Below are 20760 nucleotides of genomic sequence, written 5' to 3'. Positions count from 1 at the left end.
TACTCAACAGTCTCAACTGTTGAGACCAGTGTGACGGGTCACTTCCAGCCACATTCCATCAAGGTGATTAAACAATGCCAACACTAGACTTCTCAGTCACTGCTAGAAGCTTTGTAAGAACATGGCGAGTTTCAATTTACAGAAAGAGTATCTCTGGAATGGACAGTTAGTTCAGCCTGCACATACTTTTTTGCTCGTCATAAAGTCCTACTAAGTTTCTCATCCTCCAATTTAGCAGGCAGATCACTGGCTGCTCACATGACCAAATATAACTTTTTAACTATCGCTATAACTTCATAAATTCCTTAATAGTTGTACCAGCAAGGGAAAATGGCACTTTTAACTAAAAACTTTGGCTTTGATAAAAAGGTGGTGCTGAGGTCATCTAATTACAGTACATATAACCAGTATTGGGGGTAACACGTTACATAAGAGTTATTACTTTTGTGAAACAAAATGTGCTGTAAAAACAGGTAATATAACTCAAGTTACTTTACCTGCAAATGTATCTGGTTACCTAAGTAATGAAGTTATTGTAAGAGTCTAATATTACGTAATATTATTATTTTAAGTAACGAAGTTATACTAATCTTGTTAGTAATCCACTGAGTAACACCTAGCTACTAAGAAGTAATGAAGCCTACTGAATGAAGCTTATTCACCAGCTTCTTGTTTATAACAAAGATTTGCACATTGCCCAACAACACTGACAATCATGTCACGTGATAAAGTGGTAGTTTCACACGTGACAGCTTAAGGCTGGACACAAAGTAATATAATATGTAATATTATTATAGTTACTTTATTATTGTAACTGTAACTAAATAGTTCAGTTGTAAATAATATGTAATATGTAACTAGTCACATTTAAAAAGTAACTGTCCCAACACTGCATATAACCTTGTTGTTGGTGTATCATTACAAGTGCTAATACAATGCTGGCACACACAAATGGTTTTTATTTAAAAGTGCAGATAATGCCAAGCACATACTGTTTCTATAAAAATTTGTGCGTGCTAACTTGGGTCTCATGGATTAAGAATGTTACTGATATCACCGGCCATGCACAAAATGGTAATGTGTGGTGTACATGGCAACATAGTATGCTGTCACATTCCACACCAAATGTGTTTCACATGTATCTCAGTGCTTGTGCATATATTGCCAACAATGTATATAGCATGTGTGATGGTGATGATTGATCCATTAGCAGCCAGAATTCACAAGCTAATTACTGTAACACATTATAGCAAAACAATAGTATCAATCAAAATATGGCAGGTATCATTACTAGTATGAACATGCTTGAATAAACTTGTGAGTGTTAGAATATCCCATCAAACTATCATTGCAACAGCAGCCAAAAACTAACAGTCATTTGCATCAGACCATGCTTAAGCGGGCAACCATAATCACTTTCTGTGCCGCATCTCTGTCTTCACTACCTGTTAAAGAAACATCTTCACTACCTGTTAAAGAAACAAAATATTGTTTCTTTGATAGGCAGTGAAGACAAAGACGCACAGAAAGTGACTTTAGACTAGTTTATGGTTGCCCACTTATGCATGGTCTAATGCAAATGGGTAAATTTAAACTACAGAAATTTTGGTTAAATGACCATCTAAAGGTGATTGTAACTGGCATAGCAAAAAATAGTATGCTAGTCTCATGTACCCTAGTAGACAGAGTACTCCCTTGCACATAAAGAAACCCACACATACACACACACACACACACAAAAGAAGGTGTGATCATGCCAGACTTGTCAACATTTCCAAGCTGCAGCTATGGAATAGCAAGACAGTTAACTGTCACCACCTGACTTGATGACTAACTTGTATTTAGGATGCATACACTACATACACATGTATGGTTTGTACTTATGACAAGACAGTCCACTAGTCTAGTCCAGTAATTGTATATACAACCAAGAAAGACAATGCATGCACCTCCTGTTGACTGTTATGATATATAAAACAGAATAAAACCATTTGCTGGTGAGAAGTCGATGTTTAAGTACAGGTTGAATGCAGAGAAGATCTCAGGTCCCGGTTGTTGTGGATCCTCTGGCGTGTGCCTAGACTGCATGTTGTGGGGGATCAAGTCACCACTGGGTCTGGGATTTTTGTCTGTGTCCTTCATGTTTCAGCTACATGTTTCTGACTCCCTGTATTTCACAGGTCCCTAGTGGGATAGCATTCACAGAATACAGGTTGTTACTTAATACAGACGTGAATGGTGTGGTGGTGTGTGGAAATGCTATACACTGTATAAACAAGATGTTAAAACAGCACAACTGAAGTTTTTGTCTAAAATCGAGTCAAGAAAATACTTGTAGACTTAACACAACACACACACAAACACATGAATGCATGCATGCATATACTTTTCAATTCTTTATACCCTAAAGCAACATAAATACCTACATGTGATGTACACCTGTGATATACAGGTGTATGCTTACAATCTATAGCGATGCATTTACCTGTAGCTGTGCCACAAAAAATATATCGTGCACAATTGAAAAGCAACAGTTTGATGAGAAAAGCTTGTTGCTAGGATACACAATGTTTGAATCACCACAGCTGTTGATTGCATACTTGTGGATATTGTGAATTTCCAGCCATGTACTTTATAAAGTGTTCTTTAGAATTTTGTTTTGTTTGACAACTGTGGTAAGAAAACAAGTGTTTCAATATGCAGTATAGAAGTGACTACCTTTCATAGCACACCTGTACCATTCTTTGAGAAACCAGACATCAAATAGTTTTTAATGTCTAAATATGTCACAAGAAGTATATTCATTAAGGCTGTGAATGCAATGAGAAATACCTGTATATATGATGAGGTACAAAAAAAAAAACCTTCATGTGCACAAGCTACAATTAGTTACTTTGTGAAAGATATCTGGAACGAAATTTATGATTTAGTCTTTTAAAAAAAACACCTGGTACTTACACTGTATGACTTCCATAAAGAATTTTAGCTAATATCAATGGCTTTTTGACAGGTTTCACTGTAATACGTTACTCATGCATGTACAGTACATACCAATGCTTTGAACACACAATCTTAATTATAGTCAACCAACTTTATTCCATACAGACATGTTCTTGTGATATTCAAGTAGCTGCTGTTATAGAAATAGTAGCTATACCAATTGTATGATTTATACAAAGTAGCTACAACTCCTACTGTTGTTTCTATTGACAACACACAATGCATAGCAAAAATTGTTATTAGTTAAGTTATTAGTCTCACTCTTAAACTGTAAACTGTTACAGCTATTAACAAGGCAACTGTTGATCATTTCAACTAGTCAAATCTCAGAAGCATTGACCTTGCATGGTTTCCCTATGATTGCTACAGGGAAGCTATAATGGCTTCAGTGGTGGGAATAAGATGCAAAACATTCACTGAATTTTATTCTACCACTAAAGAACATGTTCAAGGCATGGAATCATGATAACTTTTAGCAATCAACAACTTACGCTTGCTATTGTACAGCCAAATCAACATGTATGACAATCCTGTAGTATACACATTAACTTTGGCTTTCTCATAAAGTATCATCACACAGTTTCACTTTGCACTAGTGCTAGCTACATCATAGCCTAAACCAATATCTCATACTTCTTAGCCACATACAGTATAACAGACACAAGTACTTAATTCAAAAGCTTGGAATTTGCTTTCCATAAATAATATCATAACTAGCAGTACGAATAGTATCTATTCAGGCCCCGTTTTCTGCTTTATAGCACAGAGGCAGTACTTAAGTATCAGGTAAGTGTGCGTAACTTCATTTGCACACGAGGTGAAGCATCTAATTCAAACCAAACTATTCTGTATTCTTTAAACCTTTCAATATTAAAAGAGGACTCAGGCATGACAATGTACACACATTTCTTATACAAAATAATTCCTGGCATCATTGCTTTGATTTCAACATGCTTGTCGTGTGCAAATGGGATTAATCGTTCACATGGAACCATGCAAAAATTACAGCATCCCCATAATACTGAGATAGATAATAGTAAGGTCATTGGGTACAGTACAATGAACATATAATAATCAAGCATGTTATTATTGAGGCAGATGCCGAGCAAGGAGGTTTTTATAATGTGTACTATATGTAGGTGCAACGTGGAAGCATTATTATAAAAATCGACTTTCATGGAATCACTCCTGTGTAACACCCATTAATACTGACTTCATTCACATATAAAAATAATAATTACAGCATATCCAAAGTACACAAAGTACAACAAAGCTGCGAAAGGAAAGATCACGTAATCACCATAATATATGATGTACAGTGTAAGGGTTCAAAGGTCTACAATGGACCTTATCTGCAATGACATCACAACATAAAAAAGCGGTGATAGTGTGGGGACTTTGTACATGGTTGTAATGGGAGAGGTGGAATTTTGCTATGATAATGTTAATTGACAGCAATAAGGGGCCGGGCATACATATTTTCTTACAAGACAAATGTGCACAGTTTTATATCCATATCAAAACTTAGGCCTGGTGGGATTATTTTGCATTGCCACATCACATTAACTAGCCTCTTACCTTCATTATCCAATGTCCCCATGCTGTGAAAGCCACAAACAGGGTTTATTTTATTTACTACAAAAAAAACATGATGAAATCCCCACACTAACACAGCCATTTTGTCAATTATGACGTCAATGTGGATAAGGTCCATATGCTGTTAAAGGGCACTGCTCAAACACAATGTCATCTTGTGAGAGTGTGAGCAATTTAAACTCACTAATTAAAGGGCGTAGCACTCGTTTTGCACGCGAGTATGCAACCCATTTTGTTTGGGATGAATACTGGCAAGCAAAATGGGTGCCACGCCTTTTAATTAGCAAGCATTTTAATTACTCACACTCTCGCGAGATGACATTGTGTTTGAGCGGTACTGTATGTACATTTACCACACATCATGTACAGTACAATACAACATATAAGAATTAGTACCTACCACTACTCTTAAAGTGTCAAACACACACACACACACGCACGCACGCACACTATAATAACTTTAATATACACCTGTAGTCCATTAGAAGTAAACTATTGCAATCCTGTTACAATTCTTGGAACACTTAGGCAATAGGTTGGTACACAGGATTATACAGCATATACTCTCAGAATTTTCTCCTGTTTCCAAACATACTTAATATTATAACATCTTTAAGCAGGCTGAAAGACCGAACCTTATGCTATAAAGTTTTTAAAAATTGATAACACCAACTTGTAGTGTCATACTACTATTAACTGGCGGAGCTTTAGAATGTAGGGGAAGTCATTTTGGTTTGGCATGTATTTGTGGTAATAAAATTATTTTACACGTGTAGTTGTATATAACAAACAGAATATAAAACTGCTTGGAGCAGACATGCCTCAGAATTTAAAAGCAACCTGTCTCCAAAGTCACATGTTGACAACTATACGCTCGCCTATACCAATTAGAAACTATTAAAGATTACTAACTTGATAACTACAGGGTGTATATGACACAATCTGATATAATCTTATTGAATTACACTTCTGTTATAAAAAGAATACCTATGGAAATATGCACAGTAATGGCTATATCATGTGGTACTTACATGTACAATAATGCATATAACGTGTTAAGCACTCATAATACAACACACATCTTACATAAGCGTAAACTTCACAACTTCAAATGTCTGGAACGTTAAGTCAATTTTAACACATACTGTACACCAGACATTGTTATTGGGTTAGAAAATTGTTGTCATGTCAACTTGAAGTCTTATATTTAGATATTAATAACAGCAGCCACAATGAAGAATTAAAGGTAACACAATATTGCGATATAGTGTTACTATCAGCATGGCATTAGGCCAATAGCAATTCAAATAAATAACTCCAAGAAAAGAATCACGACTCCATGCAGATAGCTTGTATTCTATATTAGACAACTTCCAATAATTTCATGAGAATCAATCAATACTGTAACAATCTCTGTGATTACAGCTAAATTCCTACTAACATAACTGTCACTAACTAACTTGTAGTTATTGTACCATCAACTCTCAACAAAGGCATATCCATGTTCTTGTGACAACTATGAAAACATCCTTGATTTGATGTATTGATCAGTTGATGTTCATCTAAACAAGAAACAATTATTGTAGATATACTTCATATAAATACAGTAGGTCAGTGTATACAGATGTACATGTATGTGTGTATATACAGGAGCTCATCAAATCCTATGGACAATGGAGCGTGTAACTCCATACACTACCAATACTATGGGCAGAATTCAAACATGGAATCCTGTGTTACTATGTATATAATTGGTTACATCATTCTTATGCACAACAGGGATACACTGAATAGGCTGCTTCGCCATCATCTTATGTAAAGCTGCTTCGATAGAAAGATCATCGAGTTGAAGGTAGAGCTTGGAATAGTCGAGTGGAGTAATTTAGCATGATTTCACGTGATTAGTGACTGCAGAAAGACTATCCTGCTAAGCCTGTGCTACTATTCCTCCGTCGTGCCATTGAACTTCATTGCCATAGCTTCACTTCGTCATAGCGGAAACGTGACGTATTCGAACATGCACCTCTGCATAATATCCTAATTAGGAAATTTTAAAAGTTACTTATTATACATGTAATACACGCCAGCCATGTTTGAATTTTGCTCTTTATGAAGTTACATGCTTCCTTGTCCATAGGATTCAATGCGCTCCTGGTACAGTATATACTGTAGTAAGGCTACCCAATATAGGAATTAAATTTAGAGAGCAAATACAAGCACACACAATACAGTAAAAGTATTGTTTATGCCATGTAAGCAGTTTACTACTTATGAGAAATGATCACTTAATGTGCAAATTGGTGTGGAACCATAACAAGGCCAACTGTAGTGTAAACTGTAAATTAACATCTGAACTAATACAATGAAGAATGAAAGTCTGGTGGCACAATAAGCTTGCAAAAATACAAATATACACATGTACAAATTAATTTTCTTACAAAATATATTGACCAAAAAGCAGCCTCACAAAATCTTCATGGTGCCTTGGTACTATTGGTTAGAAGTCAGTACAACCCTAAATGCTTCCAACAGGTTGTTATTTTTCCAATGTTCTGCTGACTGACAGACTGATCGATGCCTTCAGATCAGCATGCCTCGATAACAGCTAAGGCTACGAGCTTGAATTTTTTCATTGTTAGACATCACTTTAGCCAATATGTGTCTTTGGCATACAACAGTATCAATATTGGGGATAACACGTTACTTAACACGTTATGTAATAATTAGTGGTAACAAAGTATAACAAAATACACTGTAAAAACTGGTAATATAACTAAAGTTACTTTACTTACAAATGTAGTGGGTTACCTACACTGTAAGTAATGAAGTTACTTTAACGGGTCTAATATTACATAATATTATTACTACAAGTAACGAAGTAATCTCATTAGTAATCTACTGAGTAATGCCTAGCCCCAACGAAGTAATGAAGCCTAGCTTATTCACCAGCTTCTTACTTATAACCAAGATTTGCACATTGTCCAACAATGCAATCATGTCATGTGATAAGGTGGTAGTTTCACACGTGACAGCTTAAGGCTGTGGACACAAAGTAATATAAATAATAGTTATACGGGCACAATGTGGAGTCTATGAAATTTATAAACCCTCAGGCCCTTAGTAGCGCCCTCGCTTTGCTCGTGCGCTACAGCCCGGGCCTTTGGGTTTATAAATTTCATAGACAATGTGGAGTCTATGAAATTTATAAACCCGAAGGCCCGGGCTGTAGCGCACGAGCAAAGCGAGGGCGCTACTAAGGGCCTGAGGGTTTATAAATTTCATAGACTCCACATTGTGCCCGTATAACTGCTTTAGACTCTATTTCACATTACACTCAGATCACTTACCTCATCCATGGCTGTTTCTGCTGTAGGCTCGGCAAAAACGGCTGGTTTTCTTACAATAATACTAGCGCCATGGCAACTATGCATCCTCACATGACTAAATAATTGCGCTCGTTAAATCACTGCACGTGAACAACGCATAGCGATTGGACAAATCCGATTTTGAGCATATGTCATATTGTGCTTAAAGGCGTGGAGTATATTAGAAAACAAGGTGGAGTATATGAGATTTATTACCCACCCAAAACAGCCTAAATAGAGTCTAAGATGTAATATTATTATTATACTGTAGTTACTTAATTACAAGTACACCAAAAAAGTTTGGAATTTTCAACTACAGTAGGGACCATAGTACATCGATAAAAAGTACTGAAACAAGTTGGAGTAGTCTATGATATAAAATCACCATAAAACAATAAGAAGTGTATATCCCTACTGTGCTCAAGATACCATAACAAAATGCACAGTAGGAATATAACACTTTTTATCGGTTTACGGTGATTTAATATCATGGACTACTCCAACTTGTTTCAGTACTTTTTATCGATATGCTATGGTCCCTACTCTAGTTGAAAATTCCATATTTTTTCGTGTAGTTGTTTGTTAATTTTTTTTTTGTAAATAATTCTATTATGATTGGCAAACCTATGCATACCGCATCTGAAATGGCACCGTGCGCCCCAGCTATATCAATTATTGTCTGAAAAGTGAAGTAACCATTATGTTTCATTGTCAGCTACAGTATGTTCAACCCGTTACACAGCATTTCGAATCAAGAACTGCTCGAAAAGCACCTCTGCAATCCATGCATACCAAAAGAAAGAAATTGTGCCGTGCGCCCCAATTATATTATCGTCTGAAAAGTGAAGTATCCATTACGCTTCGCTGTAGGCTACATGTATGTTCAACCCATTACACAGCAGTACGAATCAAGAACTGTTTGAAAAGCACACAATGCATTCTTCATGGACTTACCAGTGTCCTCCTTTGTGTCCCATTCATCTTTGCTGACAGCAAAAGGTGTCAATTTGGCAGTAGCACGTGATGGTTTTCCTTCGTAACGGAAATCGTCCGTATTTTTCATAGTAGCTATTTTGATTGCAGCATACTGCGGTATGCCAAAAGGCACCTGTCGGGCAGAAGCAACGTCGAACAGTGAAAAAATCAAGCCCGTAGCCTTAGCCATTATCAATTTACGTTTGTCTGAAGGAATCAGTCAGTTACTAATAACTCAGTCAGTAGAAAATCCGGTTGAATAAGATTTTTTAAAAATTCCGTAGCAACTTGTTGAAAGCGTTTCGGGTCGATCTGAAAGCTTGTTTGGGCTTAGTTTTACCTACCCAATACTGCCTCATCGTCATCAGGGAAAATTGAGGCTGTTTTTTTGGGTGATATTATTTCGTGGGCCACGCCTACTCCTTTGTGGTCCCTACTATACAGTTACTATCGTACTGTATGATATGGGTAATATGTAACTGTAACTAAATAGTTCAGTTGCAAGTAATACATAATAATGAGTTACTTTTAAATAGTAATTGCCCCAACACTACACAGTGCATAAAATACACATAGTATGGACTTACCAGTGTCCTCCTTTGTGTCCCATTTATCTTTGCTGACACCCCAGTAGCACATGATGGCTTCTCTACATTGGGCTGAACATAGCTGAAAATGAAGTTTGTCACATACAGTAATTGACATTTGTAGTATGTGTTCAAACAAACATATTAAACCTGGTACCATACTTTCATTTGATGTGGTATGCAGTAGTACTGGGCGGTATTGAAAAATAGCAAATGGTACACCTTCCATAAAAAGTATCACGGTATTAATGTAAAAGCCATTGATATTAAAGTAACTGCCATAAAAGCACCAAATACCCATGGTAGCTCAGCAAACCTCAGGTACAAAGACGGTATGGCGGTATTTAAAAAAACAGGCAATATCAAAACCGGTATGACTTAAATATCACAGATTACTAACAATACCAGTATATCGCCCAGCTCTAGTATGCAGCGGTTCACCAGTCATAATCAGTTAACAAAACAAGTACAAGGAAGATCAGGAATTTTAAGTTCGATTAGGGTTCACACATGCAGTCATAAAAAGTAGAGAAACAAGGGAGGTTGCCCCACACCTGCAGATATATATACTGTACTAGTGGACATTATATGCTAATTCAGATAGGCAACCTCCCTCGTTTCTCTACTTTCTTTGCCTATGATCCCTAAAATTCCTACATTTTTCCTTGTACTTACATGTACATATATTAGTGTTGATAGATTTTAGTATTGAGTACTCTCTGATCAGTGTTAAAGATCGAATACAAGTCACTAGGGTAAGTACCAAGTGCTATTAAATAATAAATGCTGCAAATACGTGATTTGTTATTTATATAAGCGCTCATGTTATACTTGCCATCAAGAAATGACACCATGGCTGTGTAGTGTGATTTGTGGCATTTAATACAGATGGGTCCTGTAAGAGCATCATTACTGTTACTTGAAAACTACTGATACTGTAGTCTGGTACAAAATACAGGTATGGCTACAGGTATTGGCTAATTGTGAATTTCAATATCAACTAATCAGCAAAATCTCTTATTGGTGCATTACATCCCCACACACATACCATTGCCAACCATCTGCTATACTAAAAGCAACAGAAACACGTATGACATATTACCAGTTTGCCAGGGCACTGAGACTACACAAGAAAAGTTATAAGCTCTGCATTAGCACAGCAATGCACTACACACTGTTTGGTCAGTGAATAGCGCACGATCAAGCAATAAAGCCAGCATACAGTACCAATTATTAACCAAAATAAAACGGTAGTTGAAAAAGTTTAGACACATGGGTGATTATGGAGAGCCTCATGGAATTGGCTGGATAAAGGATACATTCAGATTCTAACGCAAGGGGTATTGACTAGATTAGGGATTAAATGTTCACTAGTACACTGTATATCTGCAGGTCCCTTGTTTCCCTATATGATCCCTAATCGAACTTGTAATTTCTAATTATTCCTTAAACTTGTCAGTATATAATGGGGGGGGGGGGGGGGGGGAGAGTGTCAAACTGCACTATAGACTGTAACCTACATACCTTCATTTACACTCATAAACATAACTGATGTTGATTGCCACATTTAACCCATTAATAGTTCAAGTGGGTAGTTTGCACGGAATTGAAATGGTTAAAACTCCATCTAGATGCGTCAGTTTCACTAGCAAATAAAACTGTTGAGGCAGGGGATGGCAACCTCGATGAAACTTGAATAACGACACCATGTGCAAGGTTGATATTCATGAAGACTTGTGCACGTGGGAAATGGAACTGGATTTGAGTGTAAATGTTCCTGGCAATGTTTGCTTTCCAGGTTAGCTGCCTGTGTGTTTCTCTTTGTACCAAGTTCCTCCAACGATGTGCCATACTTTTCTCAAGTACACTATGCTTTCATTCATTATTCAGGCATGTGCACCTAACACACTCACCAATCAACACAAATCACCGAGTCATTTGACAATGTCATAGGACTTTATGGGATAATTTTTCACAGCATATAGTGCAGTTTGACACTCTCCCTCCCCATTATATACTCATAGCATAGATTATCGAGAGAGGGGATTGAAAACTATCACGTGATTCATTAAAATTTGTTCTAACAATCAGACTTACGCGATTCTTTATCACTAACTAGTGGCACGAAATGGTTTCATAGTACATTACTCTCTGGTAATGCTCACTTGTGTATCTAGGCGTCCCATCAATTACCCACTGCCTGGTTGAGTTTTATTCCCGTGGGCACTCCTCACCTACACTAGCCCACAAGCTTGTGGCACACCTTACCAGCGACAGGAATGGAATTGGATAATTCTTGACAGATGTAACCCTTCACTGATGAATGTCATACACCCCAAAACGTATTAAAACTTTGATGATAAAGTCCTTCGGTTGTTATGACTGAAAGCGGCAAAACGTGTTCAACTTCAAAACAATTCATGCCCTTTGAAGTGCAAATTTGAGGCACGGCTTACTCCTTGATAACAAAGATTAGGCAGCTCTGCTTCGAGTTTCCAAGTCACTTTGTGCTATTGTACACCCCAAAGAAAACAACTTTTCTCTACAAACGTTTATAAGAGAGTTTACAAAAGGTGTAAATGGAACTGTAGGTGAGGAGTGCACCCGTAAAAATTAGTTTTCTATCCCCTCTTTCGATAATCTATGCTCTTAGCAATAGTAATATGGCTGACTGTGGCCTATACAATACATGTAAGTACAGTTTGGGTCAATACAATGTTATACTTACAGTACACTATAGTACCTGTGTCAAATCTATGGTTCTGAAGATCAATTAAGTACATTTATTTTCACTACAGTATAAAATAAGAATATCACACAGGTCCTTACTGTAGGATGATCTACTACCACAGTCAAACACCAAGTCAACAGTTAAGGCCACAAAACACTGGGAAAACAGTGCCATAGGCCATAGGTCAAAACTACAGGTGTAAAGGGTTTTAAAACTACAAGTTAGGCACAACTCACAAGACATAACACCCTGTTCATACTAGCCAGAGTGTTTTCAGCTCAGGTTACGGAACTCGGGTTGGTACTTGTTCACACACTACTGCATCTGACATGAGCTCAATAGTAGGGATAATAATTGCCATGCAATGTTATAGATTCCATGCTTAAGCTACTGGGTACTCCTTTTGCCAGGAATACTAACGCTTTGTTAGAGTGTAACTGTCACAAAATCTATCAGAACTATGGTACATTGTAGCCATTTTGAAGAACGGCTTTAGAGCATAGAATATACTCGCTGTGTGACCAACAGAAGCAAGTTATATTGTTAACCTTAGTTGGCCAGCTCAGAATGTGTTCACACTGTATGCTATCCTGGGCCAACCTGTACCAGCCCACCTCTCCTTGTCGTGCCATGCTGGACCCGGTTCAGCACACTCGACTGATTCACACTGCAACTAGTTTCGAGCCGTGCTGTGCTCTACCTGGGTTAGAGGGTAGTGTGAACTGGGTGTTGTTAGGGTATTTAACCAGATGTTTCAAAGCTATTTTGCTGTGATCGCAATAATGTTTTTTCATGGCTGTTATCAATACCATTAGAGAAGTGCACACACACACAATGGACACAAAACACTGGTAAAACTTCCATGTCACAAAAAAACTTAATGGAATATTACTGATTATGGTGCACAAACTATCATACAGTAGCTACTGGGAGATTGTCCCATAGTTTAATAGCACCTGGAAAAATGACTTCTGATAAAGATAGAGCAGTCCTAACTTGCAGCTGAAGGAACCTTTGGTTCTGTCCATAATGATCAACATAAATATGGGTGGCTCTACAGGTATGCTCACTATTTTATTGACATCACGATGATTCGGTTATATCAAGGGTTGGTATTTAGCAGTTCATTAGCACTACTTCTACTGCAGTCGTTACAGATAAATCGGACTGACTGGTGCTGAAATCTTATTTACACAAGTGTTGACGTACAGTGATACCGTATTTGACCGGTTTATAGCCGCAGCTATTGTAATAACCACCCCCGGATAGAACCCATACAGAATTATACAATCACTGTTATAAGAGCCACCCCTGGATAAGACCCGTGGCTATTATCTGAACTTGACAGTATTTAAGATACTATTTATGCAGAGCAGGTTGGACATGCACACGTGAGTGCATACATTTTGTATTGAAAGTTTAACTAAGCGCTCACCAAAATTTTCACAAATACCATTCAAGAGTGCACTTCAAGTTTAGTCTATCCAGCCAGTCTACCCCATTCAACCTCACTACTCCAGGCACGTAAATCACTCTTGAAATCTACAGGGATCACGTGTGTAAGCCTTTGAAGGTGATCAATGTGTAATACTATAGGGACGCCTTATGTACATGTATTTTAGCACAATAAATGTCAAAGAAAGCAATGTGCATACTAACATAGCCTCCCAGGGTATATGAAAAAGAAAAGCAGACGCCACTAGCTTGGCCTCACAGAGAATCGAACAAAGAATTAGACACTCGCACACTTGCCTTGCAATAAAAATTTGCCGTTCACATTAAGAAGCACAAGGTACGAAGTGTGGATATTGCTAAACATTTCTTCTATCACTTACTCCTCACAACTCCTTGTCGCATATTAGGAATATGCAATTAACAGTAATAAATTTCAGAATCACTTATATCATGTCCAACCTTAACTGCTATTTATGTTTGTACTGTCACTACAACAACTCATGGTAAACGACAGCAGAAGGAGCTGGAACTCGGAAGGAACTTACTGAATAAGAGTCACAAAATAAAGGTGTGACAAACGAATGATACTATATGTTTTACCAGCTGCTGGCCTCTATTGGCAATGAAAACTGCTACAATAAAAGGAAAAATGAAGCAGCATTCAAGTTAGAAGTAGTTTAGTATGCCAAGAAGTTGTCAAATAGAGAGGTTGGACGAAAATTTAAGATTGACAATGGAAAGTATGTTCGGCAGTGGAAATTACAAAAGGTGAAACTAATGGATTTGTACAAAACAATAAAGAAACCAAAGAAGAGATTACCTGGAGGAGGTGAAAAGCCAAGGATCGGTAACCTTGAGGAACATCTCGTTGCATTTATTGATACTGTGCGTGTGCAAAATTTGAGAGTGACATGCAAGGTAAGGCCTGTGAGCTATATGCTAGCTACACTGCCAGTGAAACAAGCGGACCTGGAAGTAGCAAGTCTTTTCTGGCAAGCAGAGGGTGGTTGCGCAAATTCCTGAAAAGATGGAAGCTGTCATTTCGTAGGCAAAAAACAGTGGGGCAAAGACTACAAGCTGACCTCATTGATAAAATTGTACAATTTATTACGAACACCTGAAAGCGATGTACAGTGTATCAAAAATAAAGTATTCTCTCAGTGGCATAGGCAACAAGGATGAAACACCACTATGGATGGATATACCTGGAGATACCACTATTACTTACGCTATTTTTACATGTTCACATGGACACTCAAAAGTGAGTTCAACTCGGGTTGAGTAACCCACTTTCAACCCACCAGTTTCTGTTCATAAGCAATCATCAGATGATGGTATTCATTGAGTGATAATCGTCTTCTGAGCACTTTTATGTATTCACCAAAAACTGCAACTCGCTTTTAATTTGCAGACCTAGGCCTAAACTCAGGCTGAACCCTACTGCTTTGTAAGGTTGAACTCGCTTATGACATTTTATGACTTCGAGGTTCAACCTGGCTCATATGAATACGTTAACCCAGGTTGAATGTGGAATTTAAAGTGGCCATATTAAATGTGTACCGATATGGGTTTTTGGCATGTACCGAAATATGATACTGATGCCACCAAAAGTAGCCGATAACCAATAGTTGATCCAATATTTACAAAAGTGTAAATTTACCTACAACATGTGCATTGCCTGTGGCGGTAGCTTGGTTTTCTATTGTGTAACCCAGACAATTAGGCGCCCACAACCATTTTGATGTATACTCCCATTAAGCCTTAAATGGATATTTCTGCATTACTCTGCATTTTAATGGCTTGTGAGAAAGCCAGTGCAGCATATTTCCTTGGTTATCCAGTGACTCATCTTCAGTGTTGGGAGTAACGCGTTACGTAATATTATTACTTTTGTGGTAACAAAGTAATATAACAAAATACGCTATAAAAACAGATAATATAACGCAAGCTACTTTACTTACAAATGTAACGCGTTACCTAAGTAATATAGTTACTGTAACGAGTCTAATATTACGTAATATTAATACTACAAGTAACGAAGTTACTAATCTCATTAGTTATCCCCTGAGTAATGCCATAGATAATATATACCTTACGAAAGGTATATATTATCTATGGTAACGCCTAGCCACAACGAAGTAACGAAGCCTACTGAATGAAGCTTATTCACCAGCTTCTTATTTATAACCAAAATTTGCATATTGCCTAACAACGCAATCATGTCACGTGATAAGGTGGTAGTTTCACACGTGACAGCTTAAGGCTGTGGACACAAAGTAATATAATATGTAATATTATTACAGTTACTTTATTTTATGGGTAATATGTAACTGTAACTAAATAGTTCAGTTGCAAGTAATATGTAATATGTAACTAGTTACTTTTACAAAGTAACTTGCCCAACACTGCTCATCTTTGTATTACAAAGGTACTATATACCATGAAGCTACCTAACTTCAAAGGCAAATTTCAGGGTACTTTACAAACCCTGGCTGGCCATGGTACATTTAAATTATACCATGGCTGGCTATGGTACATTTACATGCACCATGGCCTTGATTTGGGAGCAGTACTGCCAATTTTATTATATTATTCGTCATGTGATGAAAACCATATATTCCATTTTGCATCCTACAGCACTCAGACGGAAGCCATTTGACACCCTTGCCATCCCATGAGTTAAGAAACATCAGTTTAAGGTGAGAGCTAGTGCTATAGCATATAACAAATGTAGTCACAACATTAGTTACTGCTGTTCCATAATTGAATTTCACAAATTGGTCTATATATATATGAATTCAGTGGTCGGTCTCGTATTGGCTTGGTTAGTTAATCACCCGCAGGCTCTTAGCCTGCATTGGCATGGTACATATCAGTTATATCACATGCCCTCGTGATTTGCCTGATATGTACACCCAAGCTTGAGGGCCTTGAGTGTACATACACCCCCTGTATCAGGCAAATTACTTGGACCCATGATACAACTATTACATATAACTGCTTCATTTGTATAGACTATGATAAGCTTTCCAGCAAAAAACACTAGAATCGTGTATATTTATATGAATTTTCATAGCATAGCACTTGTTATAGAGTGAACAATAAGCCAAAACAGCCACATGGATAATATAGTAGAAAACCAATATACAGTACAGTGTATAATCCGTTTATGTACAAACTATATTAACTATTGCTACTTTATAAATATACAGGTAGCAATATCAGTCCTCCTACTGTACTGTACCGATACCGATATTGGTAAAAATTGCCATATCGGTGGCCTGTATTTTAGCCGATCCAATTATCGGTACACCTCTACTATCACTAGGACTGGAGTAAAGTCAGTGCCTACAGTATTTCAACTACTGGGCATTAGAAGGCATGATTTACTGTGTGTTTAGCAGCAATGGCTGATGGAACCAAGCTGAAATCATTTGTTGTGTTAAAAGGCATATGGCAAGATCCAAAGCTATTAAAGTACCCGATGAATCATGAATGACCAAACAACAAAAACATGGATCAAAAAGTATGGGGAACGTTATCACTTCAGAGAGGAATGCACAGAGAAAATTTTGTGTCTTCAATGGGTAAAGGAGTCTTGGAATGGCTTATCTACAGCACTTATTACAAAGCCATTTGAAGCATGTGGGATTTCCGTTAACACAGATGGGTCACAGGATGGAAGCATCCATACTTTGAAGGACACAGGCATTGCTTCCGAAGCTGTAAGTCAAAAAGAGAAAAGAACTGACCAAGAAGTTCACAGAAGTCAACGAAGAAGATGATGGTAATCCATTTGATGATCTTGACTATGATGAAGATGATGATGAGCTAGAGAATAACAATATTGTCGTAGATGAGTCACATTCTGACGAAAACTCTTCAGCCAGTCATTCAGAAGAACCATCTTATACAGAAGCATACACTGTACATAAGTACAATACCACTAAAATGTAAACAATGGTAAAGTGTAAACAAATAGTGCAAACAGTGTACAGAATAGATATTATTATTATAGAAATATGTACAGTTTAAACAAAGACGAAGTATTGTAAGCTAATGGTGTTCATGTGCATTGTTACAATCTAACACGCAATCTACATGTATGTATTATATGCCTGCTGTTGAGCCTAAAATGATAGGCAAGGAATTTCCAACCCCCCCCCCCCCCCCCCCCTTGTATTAAGTCCCTTGAATATTGCCTGGCTCCCACAATTTCACACAATATGCTTCCACCTTCTTCTAAAATGTATCAACAAATTCTCAAGATTTCTGGGAATGTGTCCACTATAAACAGCGAGTCTGAACTCTCTAGCAAACAAACTGCTACAGCAAATCATTTGTTATCATTTTTCCACTTTCTTGCTCACAGAACAGAACATCTCTAATTATTGGGTTCCAAATCCTCATATATATGTGATACCCTCTGACAACACTATCGAGTGATAGTTACATATCTCAGCTACAGGCATGGCCATACCTCGCCCTGCACATTTTTGTCCTCGCACATTCTGATTCCAATTTATTAAGCACTAGCTAATGATTACTCTGAGAAGCTCGAGTTGCTCATGCCACAACTTGCACTTCAAGAAGCTGCTGTTCACTGGTAAGAAACACTACATACAGTCTTTAAGCGAAACAATTTGACGGGAGAAACTTTTGACAGAATTGACAAAATGCTTGCCATTCATCAAAATTTTCCTCATCAAAGTTCACATGACTAGTTAATTAGAATATTTCTGGTGCAGGACATTTTCCTCATCAATGTTCAAGAGATAAAGAATTCATCAAACACTGTACAGTACGTATATGGATACCAGACTGTTGGACAAATTCATATCTTTAATTCCAGTCCTACAGATGAACTCGTATAGCAGGCCCACCAACTCTCAAGGTTTTCCTGTGAGTCTCACTGGTTTTAATGAATTCTCCGGGTGGGTTGGTCCGAAGGTTTCAACTACTCTAATAGAACAGTCAATGTAAAATAGGCTAAAGATTTGGGACATTCAGTGGTAGACCTCAGGAGTGAATCCAAGGGGGGATCTTTGGGGGTTGAACCCCCCTTCACTTTTAGGCTTCACTTGATCAATATGCTGAGGACTATAATCAAAATTTTGTCTTAGCATAATTATATGATCACTAATAATACAAATATTCATAAACCCACCTTACAGTATAAACATCTTTCCAAGGCATTATCAGTGGATTTACACTAAAGGTTATGCAACAAGGATCCGGATCAGTATTGCAGGTGCACAAGATCAAGATACTCTAATAGAACAGTCATCTAACTACTCTAATAGAACCTTCAGTGTAAGCAAAAAGGTTGGTTCTGTTATGGAATTTGTCCAAATCTGCCTGCACCTACAATGTATACATACAATGAAGTGCATTGGCCTATTTAAAAGGCTTGATTCATCTACTTGTGTAGTTACCGGTACTGGTATACTTAATTCAGGTACACAATTTCCATTGAAAATGCTCTCAGATTCAATCTCGTATCATTCAAATCTCCAGTTTCAACATTATTATTCTATCATGTACGCAATTGTGAGAGGGTTCATCATGTGCTTGGTTGTCTGAACCTATACTCAAACCTTTCCATTAGCAAATGCTGCAGAGAGCCATACCTATAATCTAAAGGCAGTATATGAAATATCTACAGGCAGAAATATGCATCTTATGTGGAAATGTCTCCAAATTGTAGTATTTCTAATTCAGCATCTATTTTAAAATTTCCTGGGGCATGCTCCTACATGTAGATCCAGCATGTGACACCTCCACCCAAGAGATTAGTACTGTACCTTGAGTTAGCCCCCCTCTATAAATCCTAGATCCACCCCTGGACCTATAATACCTTTCTCTAAACACACGCAAAAAAAGCAGTCTGGTTACGCGAGACTAGAAGTAGTTTATATACAGTGAAACCCCTCTTAACGGAAACCCCTGAATGGCAGACAGCCTCTTTATAATGGACAATTAATAAAGTCCCGAATGCAACTTCCAATACCTGTGTGTATTAATGCCCCCTCAATAGCTGACACCTCTCTATTCCGTAAACTGGACACTGCACAATTCCCAGACATGGCAAACACTACAGTACAACACCTCGCTAATCACGGACACAAGTAACAAAGGTTCATTGCCAGTCGAACTACATCATTTAGCTAACACAGAATATGTTGGACAAAGTGCTGAAGTCATGAGAAGCCATATGAATATGAATGCATATACTAGTACTGCTATTATAAATTTTCTTACCCAGGTCTTTTGAAAATAGTAGCTGGTGCACTTTAAGAATAAATTGCACTACACGATAAACTACATAATCTGTATAACCAACCATCTTGATAACTAATGTAATTCAGGTAAGTCTTTATGGGGGCATGTATAAAATTTTTGTGGTACCTAACTGTCTGCGTAGTGTAGTAGAGGCCACACACCATAGGTAACCCATGCTTTTCTGTTTCGCCTTATTAGCTATAAGTCATTTAAGTTTCAGCCCTTGTAATCATTGTTAGGTTAGGTAATTCAGCACATGTTGCTGTCAGACCATCATTGCTGGTAACTGTAAAACATTAATAATAATGCTCAATAACATCACTTCTGTTGCTATTAAACTGATCATATCTGGTTCACATGGTACCACCATAACCCATCTTGCCCACCACTTGGTCTAGTCCCATCCATTAAAACTGATTATTTTTTGGAAACCCCTTAAATAAGAACACCTCCATATAAAGGACATATTTCATTTTCCCAGTGGTGTCCGTCTTAGAGGGGTTCCATTGTAACACTTTACAATTTAAAACATAAATACCATTTTAGTCTGCATTTTAATATCCTGACTCCCGATTAAAGCCTTCTCATAGTCTTCCCCTGCACTAGTCCACCTAATCGCTTTCTTCCCCGAAGGAGCGGCCATTTAATTTATATTCCATTGACTGATGTAAAATGTTGTCAACCGTAGTGGTAGGCACTTATTGGAGTAATAGATAGTTTGGAAAGAAGACTCACGCAACTCGTCGTAGAAAAATACATATTCACAGAC

General features: G+C 37.5%; 1 protein-coding gene across 5 annotated transcripts; it reads right to left on the bottom strand.

Annotated features, from left to right (window-relative positions):
* Window positions 1-1912: 1912 nt before the first annotated feature.
* Window positions 1913-20712, bottom strand: LOC136246827 (uncharacterized). 5 transcript variants are annotated; one of them, XR_010696850.1, is made up of 6 exons: window positions 20530-20712; window positions 9524-9605; window positions 6057-6158; window positions 5683-6009; window positions 2565-2670; window positions 1913-2309 (listed from the first exon to the last, which is right to left on the bottom strand). XR_010696850.1 is itself a non-coding variant. In XM_066038398.1 (4 exons), the coding sequence occupies exons 1-4, from the start codon at window positions 20632-20634 to the stop codon at window positions 2150-2152; spliced, it is 324 nt and encodes a 107-aa protein (XP_065894470.1). In that variant the 5' UTR covers window positions 20635-20711; the 3' UTR covers window positions 1913-2149. The 5 variants fall into 5 exon arrangements, 1 of the variants encoding a protein (XP_065894470.1); XR_010696851.1 differs by lacking the exon at window positions 2565-2670 and having other exon boundaries at window positions 1913-2184; XR_010696853.1 differs by lacking the exon at window positions 5683-6009 and having other exon boundaries at window positions 1913-2184; window positions 2486-2670; window positions 20530-20711.
* Window positions 20713-20760: the final 48 nt, after the last annotated feature.

Source organism: Dysidea avara, chromosome 2, assembly GCF_963678975.1.
Source record: "Dysidea avara chromosome 2, odDysAvar1.4, whole genome shotgun sequence".
Classification (NCBI taxonomy): Eukaryota; Metazoa; Porifera; class Demospongiae; order Dictyoceratida; family Dysideidae; genus Dysidea; species Dysidea avara.
This window is presented reverse-complemented; position numbering and strand designations above follow the sequence as displayed.